The sequence below is a fragment of the Patella vulgata genome, chromosome 4 (genome assembly GCF_932274485.2).
Source record: "Patella vulgata chromosome 4, xgPatVulg1.2, whole genome shotgun sequence".
In the NCBI taxonomy this organism is placed as follows: domain Eukaryota; kingdom Metazoa; phylum Mollusca; class Gastropoda; family Patellidae; genus Patella; species Patella vulgata.
Genome location: NC_065882.2, coordinates 30,889,593 through 30,911,969, shown reverse-complemented (window position 1 = coordinate 30,911,969; position 22,377 = coordinate 30,889,593). Strand labels below are relative to the sequence as shown.

Sequence of the window (22,377 nt, the reverse complement as noted above, 5' to 3'; positions counted from 1 at the left end):
GTTATAAACTTACATTTCAAGTTTCAACAAAATCAGATAAAAATTGTGACCTCTATAGGGTCCACAACCTTGATATACCATATTTTTATGCTATTTGAGAACAAGGGGCGGCCATTTTGTCTGTCAATTTTGAGCCAATTATTACGAAATTCGAACTCAGCCATCCTTAGGGTGTAACGGGGATATATTAATACGTTTTTTTAAATCGGATAAAAATTATGACCTGTATTGGGTCCACAAGCTAAAAACACGATTTTTCGTACAATCAGAGGCCACAATTCAGGAAGTTACGTTCTGATGTGCGCGAATATCGAAAGCAACCGAGATCTTTGTGTTATAAACTTATATTTCAAGTTTCAACAAAAGCGGATAAAAATTGTGACCTCTATAGGGTCCACAACCTTGATATACCATATTTTTACGCTATTTGAAAACAAACGGCGGCCATTTTGTCTGTAAGTTTTCGGCTGATTTTCATGAAATTCGAACTCAGCCGTCCTTAGGGTTTAACGGTGAAATAATAATAGTTTTTTTTAAATCGGATAAAAACTATGACCTCTGTAGGGTCCACAAGCTAAAAAGGCGATTTTTCGTACAATCAGGGGCCATAATTCAGGAAGTTACGGTCCAATATACGCGAATATCGAAAGGAACAGAGATCTTTGGGTTATTAACTTACATTTCAAGTTTCATCAAAATCAAAAGAAAATTGTGACCTCTATATCAAGAGGGTCCACAACATTGATATACCATATTTTTACACTATTTGAGGACGCGGGGCGGCCATTTTGTCTGTCAGTTTTGGTCCGATATTTATGCAATTCAAACTCAACTATCCTTAGGGTGTAATGGTGATATATTTGAAAGTTTTTTTTAAATCGGATAAAAATTATGACCTCTATAGGGTCGACAAGCTAAAAATGTGATTTTTTCGTACAATCGGGGGTCATAATTCAGGAAGCTACAGTCAGATATGTGCGAATATCGAAAGGAAACAAGATCTTTGGGTTATAAACTTCATTTTAAGTTTCAACAAAATCGGCTAAAAATTGTGACCTCTATGGGGTCCACAACCTTGATATACCATATTTGAGAACGATCGATGGCCTTAGGGTGTAACAGTGATATACTAAAATGATTTTTTTAAGTCCGATATGCGCGAATATTTCAAGTTTCAACAAAATCGGATAAAAATTGTGACCTCTATAGCTAAAAACGTGATTTTTCGTACAAACAGGGACCATAATCCATGAAGTTTCGATTCGATACATGCCAATATCGAAAGCAGCCAAGATCTTTTGGAGATTAACCTATATTTCAAGTTTCGTCAAAATCGGATAAGAATTGTGACCTGTAGAGTGTCCACAAACAAATTGTGGACAAACGGACAGGGGTGACGACAATATACGTCCACATGAAAATGTGGGCGTATAAAAACATATATATAAAGTCCCATCAAAATCAGATCAAAATTGAGAGCTCTAGATGGTCCATAACCTTGATATATACCATATTTTTACACTATTTGCATACAATTTTTGTCTAATTTTCACGAAATTCGAACTCAACCATCATTAGTGTATAACTGTGATATATTCACACGTTTTTGTTTTTTTTAAATCAGATAAAAATTGTGACCTCTAGGGACCACAAGCTCAAAACACGATTTTTTTGTACTATCAAGGGCCATAATTCAGGAAGTTAAGATCTGATATGCGCAAATATTGAAAGGAACCAAGATCTTTGGGTTATAAACATGCATTTCAAGTTTCATCAAAATCAGATTAAAATTGTGACCTCTAGAGGGTCCATTTTGTCCAGTAGTTTTGGTCCAATTTTCACGAAATTCGAAATCAACCTTCGTTATGGTGTTACGGTGATATATTCAAATGATTTTTAAAATCAAATAATAAATGTGACCTTCAGAGGTACCACAAGCTAAACCAGCGGCTGCCAGGAAGGATACGCCCACATTTTCGAGAGATGGATAGAAAACAAGCTAAAACGAAACTGATTTTTCCTACAATCAAGGGCCATAATTTAGGAAATTACAATTCGATATGCGCAAATATCGAAAGGAACCAAGATCTTTGAGTTATAAGCTTACATTTCAAGTTCCAACAAAATCGGATAAAAATTGTGACCTCTATAGGGTCCACAACATTGATATACCATATTTTTACGCTATTTGAGAACGAACGGTGGCAATTTTGTCTGTCAGTTTTGGGTTGACGATGAGCTTCACGGTTTTTGGAGGACAGCAGTAGGCAAAGTGATTATTGTTCCAGAGGCTAGATGATGCAAAGTCGGGGAAATCATCAAGCTAGGCTCAAGGGGCTCTCTGTACCACGTATGTTTTTTGGTTATCCTTGGACCCACTCTCCCTAGCAGCTCATCAAACATGTCTGGGGGTATGCGGAGAAAGATTGTAAATGACGCAGGGTATTCATTATGGAGTTCTACCATAAGTTTATCGTACATGTCAAACTCTCGTCGCCTCCCAATCCATGGTCTTATCCAGTTCTTTCTACGTTAACCTCTTCTCCTCCTGATCCTATTGGCTCGCAACTTGTATAGTGCCAAGTCAATCAGGTCATTTTGGTACCCTCATCGCAGCCTCTCAAGGTCCGCCATGATTGTAGACTTACGCACATGCCCATCTTTACACACGTTTCAAACACGTTCAGTAAGTTCTAAGGACGTCAAAAGTATGTTGCCTATAAGTTAGAAATAAGTTATGCGTACGCTGCTCAGTTACCCTGCTGGTTGCCGATGTATGTCAACTTATGAGTAACTTAAATGTAACGTGTGTGAAAGTGTGCATAACTTACCTGTCTACCTTACGCCTTACGTGTAAGCAATACGTCGGTATACGCTGAAAATTTTACGCATGCAAAATTTTGGGCCGTGTTTGGCATACAACAACTTGTACCATCATATTTCAGCCTGCTCATAACTTGTTAAAAACGTACCCATAATGTATTCAACGTACACAAGCGTGTTTGCTAAATTTCTCTACATCTGCATACGTCAATGTGTGACAGCCCCATTACAAAGACAAGAAGAGCAAATAAAATAAAAGTAGAAGTTACCTGTGTGAATATATTGTGTGTTTGACTAAGTATATATTTGGCATCTGCCTTATTTGATACTTCTAGTTTAATAGTACCTACAATAACATCTGTACATAAAGTCCAGAAATGTGGTTCTTGTACACTATATACACCTTCTAATTGACTCACCTACAAAGATTACAATTAAATCATTATAATTTAAATATTCACTATTAAAAACAGTTTAAAAAATTCCTACAAAATCATCACCCTATAAAAGATAAAGAAACCAGATCATTTTGCTCAGAGCTTCTAAGAAATGGTGGTTGTCCTTATCTTGTTCATTATTAGTTCGACTCGGTTTGTTACATAATTCCTATTCGTCGGCTTTTCGGGTAGAAATCATGGAATAAGATTTATTTTGAAGGTTTTGAAATTTAATGACAACCAGCAGTTGCCAGGCAAGATAAGCCCACATTTTGCAAGAGATGAATAGTAGAGAACAAGCTAAAAACAAAAGCGATTTTTCGTACAATCAGGTCGCATAATCCAGAATGTTATGGTTTGAAATGCACAAATATTGAAAGGGATTGAGATCTATGGGATGTAAAGACATATTTTAAGTCTCATTAAAATCGGATAAAAATTGTGACCGCTAGAGGGTCCTCAACCTTCGTATTACATACTTTCACACAATTTGTGAACAGAGATCGGCCATTTTTTCGGGCAGTTTCGCTTCCATTTTCCCGAAATTTTAATTCAAACTTCATTATGGTGGAATGGTGATATATTTAAATGGTTTTTAAAATTGAATCAAAATTGTGACCTCTTAGAGAATCCATGAGCTAAAAACATGATTTTTCGTACAATCCGGGGCCATAATCCTGGGAGTTACAGTCTGATATGCGTGAATATTGAAAGGAACCAAGATCTTTGTGTTATAAACATACATTTCAAGTTTCAACAAAATTAGATTTTAGTTAAAATTGCTTGCACTCGCGCATTGCACAATTCCGGCTAGGGCACTGAGGGTGTAAGCATACACGCTTCGGAACTGAAAACTGTTACCAGGTTGAACTTACCGTTACAATACCAATGGGGAGGCGGAGAGAGAGAGAAATGGGGTTTAACGTCCACTCGACACAAACCAGGTCATTTATGGACTAACACATGGTTTAATTTTATTTCAATAATTCGCTTGCGCGTAGGGGTCTTTAGCAGTTGGAGGAAACCGGAGGACCCGGAGAAAACCCACTAGGTTGGACAGGTGACCCTACTCCTTGTCACGTACAACCGGGGATTCGAAACCACGCCAGTCGACTCAATGACAGACTTTATGATACAGCGCGCGCACGCTAACCATTCAGCCATCCACCCCCCCCCCCCAATGGGGAGGGTTTCATACGTTGTAACAATGTCTGCACATGGTCAGACAGTCGTAGAGAGATGAAATAAATAAGTTAATTGCGTGTTATTCGTTTTGAAATGAATTAGTAGGTTGGCCTTGAACTTGCATGTCACTTTCGTGACCTTGGCATATGATTTACCCGCAGGCTTCAATAGAAATAATGCGTATTGATATACTAAATCGCTTGAATTTCGTAGTTTTATGGTATTTTGGATAACAGAAACTATTGAGAAATTGTCACAAATGTGATATTTCTGACTCAAACAATTATTAATATAGACTAAAGTATTGTCGATTTTAAAAAATATTTAATAACTTTTAAACTAATAAACGAAATAACCAATGTTCCAATGCCTAGATTTGAAGTGTCAGTCCCATGGACCCTTTCAATGATAATTTGAAAATGCCAAAGTGTCACACTCCTTATTGGATAATGCCTATCTATCTTACTAAATTAAAATGATTTTTTCCCAATATAAAATACCCTTAGCTCCTATATAAATCATCATAACCCCAAAACCATAAATACTTTGCATATGGCGTATCTAGTATTATAGGACTAGGTGGAAAAGGTGATTTTGAGATTATGATTATACATTTGATTTTATTAGCTTTCCAAGTAGATCTCATCATTCTTCTCACAAAACTTTTTACAGATTCAAAATCGGATGTAAACTTTTTTTTTTATTGAGGCTCAAAGTTGCGATTTTTGACTCTTCGCGGAAGAAAGGTTTTTCAACACTTTGAAAAAGCCATTTTTGGTGTTTTTTGTGATGCCATATTTCATTTCATATCAAACCTATTAAAAATGAAGATGTAAATTCATGAAATACAACTTTAAGGCTAATTATGCTTCAATTTTCACATTTTTGTAATAATTACACCAATTTCCACAGTAACTGCAAAATACATAGGTTTTCTCAAAAATTCCATTTTGTCAGAGCGATTTTGGTCAATTTTTTCATCAAAAATGGTCTTGTGCATGTTTTGAACCTGGTTGTTATGCATTTTAAAATCAGTAGCTATCAAGTATGATTAACGAAAAAAAAAAAGAGTAAAAATATATATATGCCTTCTCTCAAGAGCTGAATATATGTTCATTTTTGAACAATTTTCCGCGGCACACAATTGCCTATTTTTGGGGCGTTTTTGGGACATTAATAAAATAAGAAGGAATGGAGATACACATGTGAAATTATGGGAATATGTCAAAAAGTTTGTGAATTTTTAAAATCACTTATTTCCAATCCGCCATATATTATCAATTTTGGTTGTCATAGCAACCAAAATGGAAAAAATGCAATTTTTGACCATTTTCAACGCTACCTACCATAACCCAAAAGGTCATCACCACATTTTAAAGTAAGCAGTTTAAAATATTTGAAACCCATGTAATATTAAATGATATGGATTATGTAAGTTTGAGAAAAATATGAAGGAGTTTGGGCTGTTACCATAGCAACCACATTTATTTTTTCCGAAAAGCATTATTTTCCAATAATCATGACATCAATATTGATAATTGTATTATTTTAAAAACAGAAGCTATTGGACAAGATTTTAAAAAATAAATAAAATGAAAATATTTATATGTCTTCTCCCAAGAGCTGGAAAGGGGTTCCCTTTTGAAGAACATTCTGCAGTAGCTAGTTGTCCATTTTGGCCATTATTAAGACATAAATAAAATATAAAAGGAATTAAGATCTTGAAGAGAAATTTTGTTTACAAGTAAATATGTTTGTGAATTTTTAAAATTACTTATCTTTACTCTTGTACATTACTTAATATTTGGTTTTTATAGCAATCAAAACGAAAACAAACACCCCAAAAAGGGCAATGTTATTCCATTTTCAATGATGTTTACCATGACAAACCAATTGATCGCCACATTTTAAGTACAGTAGCAGAAAGCTTTTTAGCATATATTTATAGCCCATGTAATACAAAATATTAAGAATTATATAATTTTAGTGAATTATTAAGGATTTTGGATGGTTGTCATTGCATTATCATTGTTCTCAGCATTCCTTGCTTACATTATTGTTAGAATTCTGCTTTTACATATTATTTTCTACTCAGAAGATAACATTGACCAATAAAAAATTATTCTCTAAAGACTAAAGAGTAAAAGTAGGTTACTCAGTTACTAATAGGCTATGGTAGGCCTAGTCATGTTTATAAAGGCCTAGGCCTAAAAGTTACAATTTAACTCAAAGAATTGTTATGTTTTTACTTCACTTTTGAATATTTATATTATTCCTTCAAATTGGTATGTAGCCCATTGAGCAGCTTCCTTTTTTGTATATTTTAATCAATGTAAACAAATATCGAATCAAGGCCCAATTAAGGCCTTAGGTTTGTCGGTTCATTCAATTGTTTAACTGGCCAACAAATATGTGATACTCGAGGTGTTAAATATATTTTCCTAAAAAAAAGAATTCAAATTATAATAATTAGTATGACAACTGTTATATAATGCTAAATTATTTAGTAAAAACTAAAACGTTTTGCGAAAATTGGGTATCCGTATCAATACTGAGTGATGATAGTAATTAGTATTGACATGACTGACCATAGATAATACGGTATTATCTATGGACTGACCTAATTCATAATCTATCTATGTCGGTTCCATCATCTCAAACGAAATGTTGCAAATCGCCAACGGCAAATCCAGAAATTGAGCCATTTTTCAAATTATTTCAGCTAGTTGGTCCAACTTTATATATTTGGGTATAATATCCGTTTAAGTGGATAGAAATCGATGTACTAATTATCAGTAGTACCTATACTATCCGTGTGGATGTTTTCCGGTTTCATTTCCATTCGTGTGCACAGAAATGCTTTAAAATTGGGCTTGAATAATTCAGTGAACAGCAAATTTATGATTTCAGAGCATTGAAACATTCGTCAATTTTACGGAATTGTTCAATTCTTGAAAAATGTTTGGTGTTAAAAGTAAAGACGTGTGGTCGCCGATAGGAAATTTCCATTACAGAGTTACTTCGTGTAACCCGGGTAAAATATTTACATGCAGTAATTAACAAGACTGTTTTGTTAGGTTTTTTTAAAAAAAAAAAATTAAAACACGTCATCCAGGCGAGAACCAAAATATATTTCTTTATGTCCTAAATTAAAATAATACAATAACAATAGACATAAATTTGAAGGGGAATTATGTAAGATTTAGATAAGAGCTGGTCGTTCTCGCTATTAACTATAATGAGTATAACATTTCAAAAATAGATAATGCAAATTTAACATATTGAAAATTTATGACCATACCGTTCTAATCTATTTAAAATCTGAGCAATCAGATGGCATCGAGAGTTGATTATGGTCTTTTCATGTTAATAAATGTCTAATTGATAATTTATATAACATTTAAGGCCCAAAGAAAGACCTGCAATAAGCAGATTTAGCTCTTACATAATGCCTGTTTAACATTTAAAAACGCATCTTTAATTAACAATACTTTTATGATAAATTAATAAATGTATTATTAAATAAAGCGATCAGACAATGTTAATGTATATAATTGGATGAATAATTATATTATTTATAGGCACCTTATTAGATTGAAATACCAACTCTTTCTTCCTCAACTGATAAGATTAAATTATTTAAATCAAAAAATGCAATAGCCTAATATTATTGTTAAGATTAACTTATTTAATTGAAACAAAAATTGTAGGTTATATTTTTAATGATTAATTTAATTACATGGAACAGTAAACCCATATCCTTAAATATCGACCGGCAGCTATTTTTAAATATTAATTTCTCTACAGAACCTTGTTATTTCCTAAAAGCCATACATCATAGCATTGTAACAAAACCAACCTTATCAATATCGGAGCGAAATTGACTGAATTCTGTAACACCAACTGGCAGACCCCTTTTTCGCGAAAATTGGTCATTTGGTCTCAATTCTCAACCTATTTAACCATCAACATAACCATACAAACATATTACACATAGCTTGAATGGTTTATTTTCTGATGTTTGAAATACATAAAATTAAATAATTATGCTTAATTCAACTATACAAAATTAAAATCAATAATGATATAATACAATCAAACAATTTAAACAAAATTCCTTGTTGAGTATTAAAATAAAACAAATAAAATAATGAAAATAATAATATCCCCCCCCCCCCCAAAAAAAAAAAAAAAAAAAAAAAATAAAATATAAATAAATAGATACATAAAATAAAATATTTTATCAATATATTAGTGTCTAGTGTCTCAATATTTATACCCCCTCCCTCCCCCCACCCACCCACACACACAATATGAAAAGAAGTAAATAACATAAATAAAACATACAATTATTTATCAGTATCACAATAAATCAACATGAAATATATTTGCTTCACAAGCTGGCACTCCCCTGGGCCCCTAGGTAGCAAACAAAAGGCAGATACCACAGTTCTGCTGAAAATACAAAAGATTTTTAAAAAATTGTGTAATAAAAAGCTTATAGCCAACACAGCAATGTTATTATTCATAACAAATGAAATGAAATGAAATGTTGTTTAATGGCACGTCAGCTCCATAACAAACTGTATTTTATATATTTATGATTTATTAATGATCTGCAAGTATTATTTTACAAATTAATGAATTGAAAACTCTTTTTTGCCGATTTTTAAAAGTAGCCTAGGTCAAAGCTGTCAAACTTTGCCTTAACTGGGCAACACACGTGTCGAGATTTTCATGAAATGTAATAGGCTACTTATTTATAATACAATATAATATCAAAATTATAAGATATTCATTTTTATTCTTACCTCGAACATTGCTTCTATTTCTCGTTTCCATTTAGCCAGATGATGCCACATTTAAAATTACAAGAAAGCGCTAAATAAAAATATCGCTAATGGGCCTATAGTAAACAAACAGCGAGAACAGAAGACCGGAAGTGATCAACCACCTTTCTCGCCGTTTCACGCGTTTCGCAACATAACGTCGAGAATTCATGAGTCGGCAATCATACGGTATTATCTATGGTATGATCAACTAATTTAAAATAATAGCATGGTTCCACCACTCCTTATAAACTGTACAAGTGTGCTGTGTGTTATCTTTTGACTAGTTATTGTATTTACTATCGTGCTATATTCATTGTTTTAAGTTGTTTTTGTTTTTACATTAAATCTATATCTCTATTGCATATCCAATTATCCTATCATAACATTACAAGTGTTAATAGACATGTGCAATGAAATAACAGTTATATTTAATCTACCCTTCATCATGTTACATTTATCTGTTGTATATACTCTATTGCCTTAATTTATTGTCTAACTATAATAACAATCACCTCCCATATTCGGTTAATATCGCAACTACTTAGTCAGCTTATCGATCGTTTAACATAGCGGTTTCTTTTCTTACTTTTGTATATTGTTACCAAATTGTGTCACAACTCTTTGATCTAATTGTTTTAAGGTATGGTTTCCATTCTTGTTGTTAAGACATCCTCACTGGCCATGGACTATAAGTTAATTAACTCTCTATCTCTATTGTATATCTTAATAAGTGTTGGTGTAGGCCTTTGATCATGTTGTTGCTATGTATGGTTTCGGTTATGTTGTTGTATTTTGTCTATATATATTTGCCTCATACCTGTTTTACTGTATTAGCTTGATAACGTTGAATACTCTACGAAACGTCGCCTTAAATACACTAGTAGCTGTTTTCCATAAGTATGTGTTTTGTTGTTACTCTATCCAGTTACTAAATGCCATTTAAAGAACATTTTAGTTTTGGTGTTGAAATGACGTCATAACAAGGCTAAACTACGCGATTTATTTTTGACAAAATTTCTCATTGTATACCATTTTCAATTGCTTGGCGGGCGCACTTGCCATACTCCGATTTCGTTGATTTTAATAGCATCAAAACGACAATAAAACGAACTTTCAATCGGTCGGGGGTGATATATTGACAAATCGCCTAAAAAAAAGATTGTGTGAATTGAAGCGTTTAACTTGCAAAAAATGCATGGTATTTCGAAATGCCAACAAAGCACCTCCGACCAATTGAAAGATCGTTCATTTATCTTTTTAATGATATTAGAATGAAAAAATAATATTAATAATAAGTGCGTCCGCCGAGCACTTGAAGTGGGGTACCCTCGTTTAAAAACGTGACAAAATTTTTCAGCGTAACGTCAAAACACGGGAAATTAACGTTTTTGAACTTACGTTTATGAAATTAATAAAATGAACACATATATAAAAATTATATCAAGCAAAAGAACAGGATATCGTCTTCCAAAATATTTTAAAATTATTACAAAATATTAAATAGCCACCGTATGACGTTAAGTTGAAAAAAGGTTACAAATCGGGAAAAAATGACTTTCTTCCAACGCGGGCAATGGAGCTGTGACACCTAATAGGACTGACAGGGTTTCGATTCCGAGGTTGTACGTGACAGAGAGTAGGGTCGCCCGTCCAACCTCGTGGGTTTTCTCTGGGTCCTCCGGTTTCCTCCCAGTACTAAAGATCCCTACGCGCAAGCGAATTATTGAAATAAAATTGAAAAATGTGTTGGTCCAAATATGACCTAGTTTGTGTCTAGTGGATGTTAAACCTCTCTCTCTTTGACCATGTTTGATAATGGGAGCTTTCTGCTTACTGGGGTTTTGAGGGTTTTTTGTTCTTGGGGTTTTAATTTGGGGCCTCATCTAATTGCTTATATTGCCTTACAATAAAATAAACGGGTGGGCCGCAGATATATTTCCCATGCAATGAAAAGAAATTGAATGAAAATTATTTTTGTGAATGATAGTATGTTTAAATTATATAACCCGGGCCATTGGCAATATTATCATTATTCCAAATATATCTATATGTCGCAATAGATCCCACAACGTAGCTCTAATCAATGTTTGTTAATGTCGTGATTTTAAGTTAGGAGAGGGTGACGGCTGTCCTAAGTTAAAATTGATTTTAGTTAAAATTGTCCCTAAAATAGTTTTGTGAAACGCCAGTATTTTAAGTTAAGATACAATTTTAACTTACAATATTATTTTAGTGGATTTTATCTAAAATGGTTAAAATCGTTTTGTGAAACGCATCTATCTTAAGTTAGGGTGGAATTTTAGTTTAAGACGATTTTAAGGTGATTTAAGTTTTTGTGAAACAGGGCCCAGATGTTTACACTACTTGCGTACAGGGGCGGCCATTTTGTCTGACAGTTTTGGTCTGATTTTCACGAAATTCAAACTTAACATACATTACAGTATTTTGTGAACGCATCAGTAATTGCTTAGCTAGTACAGAAAACAAAATTCAAGGCATTCTGACCTACTTTTTTTTCGATTTTCTCAAAACTTTGACCCTTAATTTCTCCAATGATACTGTGGAAGTTAGATTAATGAGTTCTACTTACATTCCAAATTTCATGAAAATCGTACTAATATTAAAGAAGTTGTCAATTTGGTTTTACTGCAAATGATGAGTTGGGTTCATTTTAAATAATTCTAAACCAATGAATGATTCTTTTGGAAATTTGAGGCAGAGAATTTGATATATTTACATGGTCGAATAAGACCGGTGCAGACCTTTTTCACTGATAATCATAAGCCCTTCTTTATCTTAGTCCAACATACAGCTATACAAACAGATGAGAATAGTATAAGATCATGTTTTTAAACACACTAATACTATAATGACTATATACACAGAAAAAGATTGGCAAATAAAGCTTGGAAAAATGCCCACATAGCAGTTATATGTCTCAATAGCAGTTCATCTGAATGCAAAATTTGGATGTTGACCAAATTTAATCTCTATCGTGTTCACAAGCTTTTCCAGACAAATAATATATATCTGTAACAGACAATCTGTGATTGCTGAAAATCACAGGGTTTATCCTTTCCGATTATAAAGCTTGAACTGCGTTAAATCTGTTAAAAACTGCAGTGTCTTACATGCTACCAAGATTTTCAGGAAGAGGGGGGGGGGGGGGGGTCCAGAACAAAATGTCACAGAAAACTGAACATCAATAGGATTCATCCTTTCATGACCCCAACACTTCAAACTAAATTTGAAACAAACCTGTTAAAGACTGAAGCCATTATCATGTTAACAAGTTTTCTGAGAAGGGGAGGAACTATGGAATTGAGGGTCGCGGTGTGCTGAATATCAATGGAGTACATCCTCTCAGGATCAAAATGCTTCACTTTAAATTTGAATGAAATACTTTAAAAACTGTTAACGAGGTATTGGGGAAGAGGGGTAGCTCTGGAATGGAAGGTAGCAGAATGCTGAATATCGACGGGGTTCTTAATTCCTCTATTCCAATATGAAAAACAATTGTTAGAACTGTGGCCTCTTTCCGTAAAAAAGGGGGTAACTTTGTCACTAAAAATCGATAAGGGTCTGTTTCTCATGACCCCAATGCTTCACAATACAATTGAAAAATATAGGTTGCCAGGCAACGAAACATACGCCCACAGCAGCTAAATCGTCCGAGCGGTCGACAAGGGTTGTCGCATATTTAGTCCTTTGTAGGTAATTGGGGAGTCTTTACAAGCCAGTTCCATACAGATCAGATTATAATTTTTGTCGTTTCTGGGTTCACAAGTTTCTACAAACTGAAATAAGGGCCCAATATCATGGATTTAGCTGTTCACGTTATAAAAATTCATTGAAAATCAATATACTTGTTCGTCTCAAGACCTTAAACTCTGTGTATCAATCTGAAGTCAATCTGATGATAACTGATGATAGCTATTTTCCGAACGTCCGAAATTATCCGACAAGGAATATGCCCAATTACGTATTACGAAAACCCATAATTTTATAGGAATATTACTGGCATAAATTTGAATACCATACAGGAACTAAATATGAAAAATAGCGAGGTGTTCTTATTTTTATTACGCACAGATTTTTTTGACATTTTATAAAGAAGAAAACGATTCTTATTCAGGAAGTTCTGCATTCTTTTGCTGCCGTATAAACGAAGACACATAATTTGTAGGAATATTAGACCTACTATTGTGAATTTGATGCTGAAGCAGGATCAACAAGCTTTCATTCAATGTATTACAAAAATGAGTTATTTTGTAGGATTGTTACTGAAATAAATTTGAATACCGTACGGGAATTAAATATTAAAAATAGCGAGGTTCACCTGTTTTTTTTTATTAAAAATCATGTGTCAACAAAATATTCAAATCCCGTGATTTGAATATTTTGTTCTCACATGATTTTTAATTGTGGTATGAATCCGTCTGCTGAAATAATGATAAGAGTTATTTCTCTTTATTTTCGGTAAAATGTCCGACAAGAAAATTTTTGAAATCCCATCACTACTCTAGAGCCTTCAGAAAATTTTTCAAAGTGATCAAGGGTCATAACTTTGGCAGTAATTATCAGAAATCGTTGAAAATCAATAAGATTCTTTGTCTCATGACCTCAAACACTGCATATAAGTTTAAAGTCAATCAGATATGAACTATAGCCTCTAGAGTGTCGACAAGATTTTATGAAATGATCAAGGGCCACAACTCTGGTAGTAATTATCCGAAATCATTGAAAATCAAGAGACTTCTTCATCTCGTGACCTTAAAGACCCAATACCACTGATGTTGTAACTGAATAATATGTCCCAATCTTTATTCTGGTCAACAAATTGTACTATTTTACAATAATCCAATTAATTGATGATACAAATTTCATCTTAACACACCTCATTTAAAAAATTGGAAAAATTCAACTAAATGATTTGAAAAGCCCGACATAAAGCTTTTCAAATGTGACTTGGATTTAAAAACATTTTTGAACCCTTTGGACAAGTAAAATAGGATTTAATGTATAATTTACACAACAGGTAGGACACTAACACATCTAGTACTTAGAATAAGGCTATTTTTTATTTTCTGCAGCTGTCAAGCCAGCAAGAGTGTTATTGTCCCTTTAAACAAACACTATGTATAAATTTAAAGTCAATCAGATATTAACTTTAGTCTCCAGAGCGTCCACAAGATATTTTGAAGTGATCAAGGGCCATAACTCTGGCAGTAATTATCGGAAATTTCTAACCAGCGGCTGCCAGGCAGGATACGCCCACATTTTCGAGAGATGGATAGAGAACAAGCTAAAAAGAAAGTGATTTTTCCTACAATCAAGGGCCATAATTTAGGAAATTACAATTCGATATGCGCAAATATCGAAAGGAACCGAGATCTTTGGGTTATAAACTTAGATTTCAAGTTTCAACAAAATCAGATAAAAATTGTGACCTCTATAGGGTCCACATCCTTGATATACCATATTTTTACGCTATTTGAGAACGAAGGACGGCCATTTTGTCTGTCAGTTTAGGGCCAATTTTCACGAAATTCGAACTCAGCCGTCCTTAGGGTGTAACGGTGATATAATAATAGTTTTTTTTAAATCGGATAAAAACTATGACCTCTGTAGGGTCCACAAGTTAAAAAGGCGATTATTTGTACAATCAAGGGCCATAATTCAGGAAGTTACGGTCCGATATGCGCTAATATCGAAAGGAACCGAGATCTTTGGGTTATAAACTTACATTTCAAGTTTCAACAAAATCGGATAAAAATTATGACCTCTATAGGGTCCACAACCTTGATATACCATATTTTTACGCAATTTGAGAACGAACAGCGGCCATTTTGTTTGTCAGTTTTGGGCCGATTTTCACGAGATTCGAATTCAGCCGTCCTTAGGGTTTAACGGTGACATAATAATATGTTTTTTTAAATCGGATAAAAATTATGACCTCTATAGGGTCCACAAGCTAAAAACGCGATTTCTCGTACATTCAGGGGCCATAATTCAGGAAGTTACGTTCCAATATGTGCGAATATCGAAAGGAACCGAGATCTTTGGGTTATAATCATACATTTCAAGTTTAAACTAAATCGGATAAAAATTGTGACCTCTAGAGTGTTCCCAAGCTAAAAACATGATTTTTTGTACAATTAGGGGCCATAATCCATGAATTTACAGTCCGATACATGCCAATATCGAAAGGAACTGAGATCTTAGGGTGATAAACCTATATTTCAAGTTTCATTGAAATTAGATAAAAATTGTGACCTGTAGACTGTTCACAAACAATTGTGGACGGACGGACGGGGGCGACGACAATATACGTCCACATGAAAATGTGGGAGTATAAAAAGTTGAGAATTTGCATCATGGAACACATGAAATTTGTTTTATACATATCAGTCAATAAATAATTAACCTAGAATCCATAAACTGAAATTACCAGCAGCTGCCAGGCAGCATACGCCCACATTTTGCAAGAGATGGATAGAGAACAAGCTAAACAAAAAGCGATTTTTCGAACAATCAAGGGCCATTATTGAGGAAGTTACGATCCGATATGCGAGAATATCGACAGGAACTTTCGGTTATGAAGATATATTTCAAATTTCATCAAAATCGGATCAAAATTGTGACTTCTAGATGGTCCACATACTTTACACTATTTGCTTAAGAGGGGTGGCCATTTTGTCCAGCAGTTTTGGTCCGATTTTCACGCCTTTCAAACTCGACCATCACAAGGGTGTAACAGTGTTATACTAAAACGTTTTTTTTAAATTTGATAAAAATTGTGACTTCTAGAGGGACCACAAGCTAAAAACGCGATTTTACGTACAATCAAGGGCCATAATTCAGGATGTTATAATCCGATATACGCAAATATCAAAAGGAACCAAGATTTGTGGGTTATAAACATGCATTTTACGTACAATCAAGGGCCATAATTCAGGATGTTATAATCCGATATACGCAAATATCAAAAGGAACCAAGATTTGTGGGTTATAAACATGCATTTCAAGTTTTAACAAAATCGGACCAAAATTGTGACCTCTAGAGGGTCCACAACCTTGATATACCAGATATTTACACTGTTTGCGTACGAGGGGGGCAGGCAGTTTTGGTCCGATTTTCATGAAATTTGAACTCAGCTGTCATTTAAAGTGAAACGGTGATATACTCAAACGTTTTTTTTAATTGGAATAAAATTGTGACCTCCATAGGGTCCAGAAGGTAAAAATACGTGATTTTTCGTACAATCAGGGGCCATAATTCAGGAAGTTACGGTCTGATATGCGTGAATATCTAAAGGAACACAGATAAACTTACATTTCAAATTTCAACAAAATCAGATAACCAGCGGCTGCCAGACAGGATACGCCCACATTTTCGAGAGATTGATAGAGAACAAGCTAAAAAGAAAGTGATTTTTCCTACAATCGAGGGCCATAATTCAGAAAATTACAATTCGATATGCGCAAATATCGAAAGGAACCGAGATCTTTGGGTTATAAACTTACATTTCAAGTTTCAACAAAATCAGATAAAAATTATGACCTCTATAGGATCCACAACCTTGATATACCATATTTTTACGCTATTTGAGAACGAAGGGCTGCCATTTTGTCTGTCAGTTTTGGGCCGATTTTCAAGAAATTCGAACTCAGTCATCCTTAGGGTGTAACGGTGATATAATAATACGTTTTTTTAAATCGGATAAAAATTATGACCTCTATAGGGTCCACAAGGTAAAAACGCGATTTTTGTACAATCAGGAGCCATAATTCAGGAAGTTACGTTCCGATATGCGCGAATATCGAAAGGAACCAAGATCTTTGGGTTATAAACTTACATTTCAAGTTTCATCAAAATTTGATTAAAATTGTGACCTCTATAGGGTCCACAACCTTGATATACAATATTTTTACGCTATTTGAGAATGAAGGGCGCCCATTTTGTCTGTCAGTTTTTGGCCGATTTTCATGAAATTCGAACTCAGCCGTCCTTAGGGTGTAACGGTGATATACTCAGCCAAATTAAAAACTTGACACTCAGGATTTTTGGGACTAGATTTTTAATATTTGGTTTAAGGCACCTATTTTTGTGTTATGTTATGCACAGACGACCTTGACATCAACAGAAAGCAAGAATATGTCTCGCCGAAAGTCCTTGACATTGATAACGTTAGTGATGTCACAGTACCCCTCAAAATGAAATTCACAGACTTGGAGAACAATCAGAATAAAGTGTTTAGTAACAGTTGTGGCCTCCTCTAGCGTCTCGTACTGCCACATAACGTGTTCCATGGATCTCAGAACATTAGTAAACACTACCCGAGGAAGATGTCGCCACTGCTCAGCAAGAGCATGTTGAAGGTCCTGCAACGTCAGTGGTGGATTCACTTGCTGACGAACACGTCGACGCAGTTCGTCCCAGATGTATTCAATAGGATTAAGGTCGGGGCTAAGCAACGGCCAATCCAGGACTTGGACACCAGCATTTCTTAAAAATTCTGGGTAGCAATTGCTGTATGGGGTCGAGCATCGTCTTGTTGAAACGTTAATCCAGGCCCATGTCTCTGCATAAACGGAAGAAGAACAGGTTGCAAAATCTGATCCCTGTACTGGACAGCATTTAAGTTCCCTTGGACATCAACAAGAGGAGAACGTCCATGTGCACAAAAAGAACCCCAAACCATGATGCTGCCGCCACCAAATTGGTCAACTTCTCTGACGCAGACTTGTGCGTAACGTTCACCTCGTCTCCGTTACACTCTGACCCTGCCATCGGCAAATCTCAAACTGAATCGAGATTCGTCACTAAAGACAACCGAATTCCACTGTCTTTGAGTAAAACGTATGTGACGGTTACGGCGATGAAGAGGTGTCAATATTGGTCCATTATAGGTCCTCCGAGCTCGAAGAACAGCAACTTGCAAGCGATTTCGAACAGTTTGTGCAGTTACCCTTCCACCAAACATATCTCTACTTGTGGAGGTTGCAGTGACAAATCTGTTTCTAAGATGACGTAATCGTATTGCTTGATCTTCCTGGAGTAACGTCACACGTGGCGCTCCCGCCGTTGGGCGGTCGGCAATAGTTCCAGTTTGCAGCACTCTCATTCTAAGATTAATTATTGTCTGGCGTGAACAATTAAAGGCTCTTGCAACAGTGACCACACACTGACCAGCATAGAGCCTACCTATAGCACGTCGACGTTCTACATTTGAAAGGCGCAACATTTTCTAACAAAGATGAAAATAACAATTTTAATTTGTTTTTCCAGTTCAAGTTACGTGTGCGTGTTCAGTTTAAGCAAACTTGCATCGATTGACCTCACGAGTTTGTGTTTGCACGTGTTTTTCAGGTTTTTCATCTTTATATGCTCAAAAGTCATGTGATCCACGTGACTTTACAATTTTATTAAATTAAAGGCTTCTTACTACTTACTATCATTAGAAACACTTTAAAAAATTTTTGACTTAACAGAAAAAATTTTTTGTTGAAATTCATCAGTGTCAAGTTTTTAATTTGGCTGAATATATAATAAAACTTTTTTTAAATCAGATAAAAAATTATGACCTCTATAGGGTCCACAAGCTAAAAACATGATAGTAAGTAGTAAGAAGCCTTTAATTTAATAAAATTGTAAAGTCACGTGGATCACATGACTTTTGAGCATATAAAGATGAAAAACCTGAAAAACACGTGCAAATACAAACTCGTGAGGTCAATCGATGCAAGTTTGCTTAAACTGAACACGCACACGTAACTTGAACTGGAAAAACAAATTAAAATTGTTATTTTCATCTTTGTTAGAAAATGTTGCGCCTTTCAAATGTAGAACGTCGACGTGCTATAGGTAGGCTCTATGCTGGTCAGTGTGTGGTCACTGTTGCAAGAGCCTTTAATTGTTCACGCCAGACAATAATTAATCTTAGAATGAGAGTGCTGCAAACTGGAACTATTGCCGACCGCCCAACGGCGGGAGCGCCACGTGTGACGTTACTCCAGGAAGATCAAGCAATACGATTACGTCATCTTAGAAACAGATTTGTCACTGCAACCTCCACAAGTAGAGATATGTTTGGTGGAAGGGTAACTGCACAAACTGTTCGAAATCGCTTGCAAGTTGCTGTTCTTCGAGCTCGGAGGACCTATAATGGACCAATATTGACACCTCTTCATCGCCGTAACCGTCACATACGTTTTACTCAAAGACAGTGGAATTCGGTTGTCTTTAGTGACGAATCTCGATTCAGTTTGAGATTTGCCGATGGCAGGGTCAGAGTGTAACGGAGACGAGGTGAACGTTACGCACAAGTCTGCGTCAGAGAAGTTGACCAATTTGGTGGCGGCAGCATCATGGTTTGGGGTTTCTTTTTGTGCACATGGACGTTCTCCTCTTGTGATGTCCAGGGAACTTAAATGCTGTCCAGTACAGGGATCTGATTTTGCAACCTGTTCTTCTTCCGTTTATGCAGAGACATGGGCCTGGATTAACGTTTCAACAAGACGATGCTCGACCCATACAGCAATTGCTACCCAGAATTTTTTAAGAAATGCTGGTGTCCAAGTCCTGGATTGGCCGTTGCTTAGCCCCGACCTTAATCCTATTGAATACATCTGGGACGAACTGCGTCGACGTGTTCGTCAGCAAGTGAATCCACCACTGACGTTGCAGGACCTTCAACATGCTCTTGGCTGAGCAGTGGCGACATCTTCCTCGGTAGTGTTTACTAATGTTCTGAGATCCATGGAACACGTTATGTGGCAGTACGAGACTCTAGAGGAGGCCCAAACTGTTACTAAACACTTTATTCTGATTGTTCTCCAAGTCTGTGAATTTCATTTTGGAGGGGTACTGTGACATCACTAACGTTATCAATGTCAAGGACTTTCGGCGAGACATATTCTTGCTTTCTGTTGATGTCAAGGTCGTCTGTGCATAACATACACAAAAATAGGTGCCTTAAACCAAATATTAAAAATCTAGTCCCAAAAATCCTGAGTGTCAAGTTTTTAATTTGGCTGAGTATATCACCGTTACACCTAAGGACGGCTGAGTTCGAATTTCATGAAAATCGGCCCAAAACTGACAGACAAAATGGGCGCCCTTCATTCTCAAATAGCGTAAAAAATATTGTATATCAAGGTTGTGGACCCTATAGAGGTCACAATTTTAATCAAATTTGATGAAACTTGAAATGTAAGTTTATAACCCAAAGATCTTGGTTCCTTTCGATATTCGCGCATATCCGGAACGTAACTTCCTGAATTATGGCTCCTGATTGTACAAAAATCGCGTTTTTACCTTGTGGACCCTATAGAGGTCATAATTTTTATCCGATTTAAAAAACGTATTATTATATCACCGTTACACCCTAAGGATGACTGAGTTCGAATTTCTTGAAATCGGCCCAAAACTGACAGACAAATGGCAGCCCTTCGTTCTCAAATAGCGTAAAAATATGGTATATCAAGGTTGTGGATCCTATAGAGGTCATAATTTTTATCTGATTTTGTTGAAACTTGAAATGTAAGTTTATAACCCAAAGATCTCGGTTCCTTTCGATATTTGCGCATATCGAATTGTAATTTCTGAATTATGGCCCTCGATTGTAGGAAAAATCACTTTTCTTTTTAGCTGTTCTCTATCAAATCTCTCGAAAATGTGGGCGTATCCTGTCTGGCAGCCGCTGGTTATCTGATTTTGTTGAAATTTGAAATGTAAGTTTATCTGTGTTCCTTTAGATATTCACGCATATCAGACCGTAACTTCCTGAATTATGGCCCCTGATTGTACGAAAAAATCACGTATTTTTACCTTCTGGACCCTATGGAGGTCACAATTTTATTCCAATTAAAAAAAAACGTTTGAGTATATCACCGTTTCACTTTAAATGACAGCTGAGTTCAAATTTCATGAAAATCGGACCAAAACTGCCTGCCCCCCTCGTACGCAAACAGTGTAAATATCTGGTATATCAAGGTTGTGGACCCTCTAGAGGTCACAATTTTGGGTCCGATTTTTGTTAAAACTTGAAATGCATGTTTATAACCCACAATCTTGGTTCCTTTTGATATTTGCGTATATCGGATTATAACATCCTGAATTATTGCCCTTGATTGTACGTAAAATGCATGTTATAACCCACAAATCTTGGTTCCTTTTGATATTTGCGTATATCGGATTATAACATCCTGAATTATGGCCCTTGATTGTACGTAAAATCGCGTTTTTAGCTTGTGGTTCCCTCTAGAAGTCACAATTTTTATCAAATTTAAAAAAACGTTTTAGTATATACACTGTTACACCCTTGTGATGGTCGAGTTTGAAAGGCGTGAAAATCGGACCAAAAAAACTGCTGTGGACAAAATGGCCACCCCTCTTAAGCAATAGTGTAAAGTATGTGGACCATCTAGAAGTCACAATTTTGATCCGATTTTGATGAAATTTGAAATATATCTTCATAACCGAAAGTTCCTGTCGATATTCTCGCATATCGGATCGTAACTTCCTCAATAATGGCCCTTGATTGTTCGAAAAAACGCTTTTTGTTTAGCTTGTTCCTCTATCCATCTCTTGCAAAATGTGGGCGTATGCTGCCTGGCAGCTGCTGGTAATTTCAGTTTATGGATTCTAGGTTAATTATTTATTGACTGATATGTAATAAACAAATTTCATGTGTTCCATGATGCAAATTCTCAACTTTTTATACTCCCACATTTTCATGTGGACGTATATTGTCCGTCGCCCCCCGTCCGTCCGTCCACAATTGTTTGTGAACAGTCTACAGGTCACATTTTTATCTAATTCAATGAAACTTGAAATATAGGTTTATCACCCTAAGATCTCAGTTCCTTTCGATATTGGCATGTATCGGACTGTAAATTCATGGATTATGGCCCCTAATTGTACAAAAAAATCATGTTTTTAGCTTGGGAACACTCTAGAGGTCACAATTTTTATCCGATTTAGTTTAAACTTGAAATGTATGATTATAACCCAAAGATCTCGGTTCCTTTCGATATTCGCACATATTGGAACGTAACTTCCTGAATTATGGCCCCTGAATGTACGAGAAATCGCG

The 22,377-nt window shown here is 35.4% G+C and overlaps 1 protein-coding gene across 1 annotated transcript in view; it reads right to left on the bottom strand.

Moving 5' to 3' along the window:
• The window catches only part of LOC126817155 (zinc transporter 7), a 118,653-nt gene that overhangs the window by 4,960 nt on the left and 91,316 nt on the right, over positions 1-22,377 (bottom strand). The window contains exon 10 of the mRNA XM_050544000.2: positions 3,093-3,242. Coding sequence (XP_050399957.1) covers positions 3,093-3,242 — 150 coding nt within the window. The remainder of the gene's footprint in view (positions 1-3,092; positions 3,243-22,377) is intronic.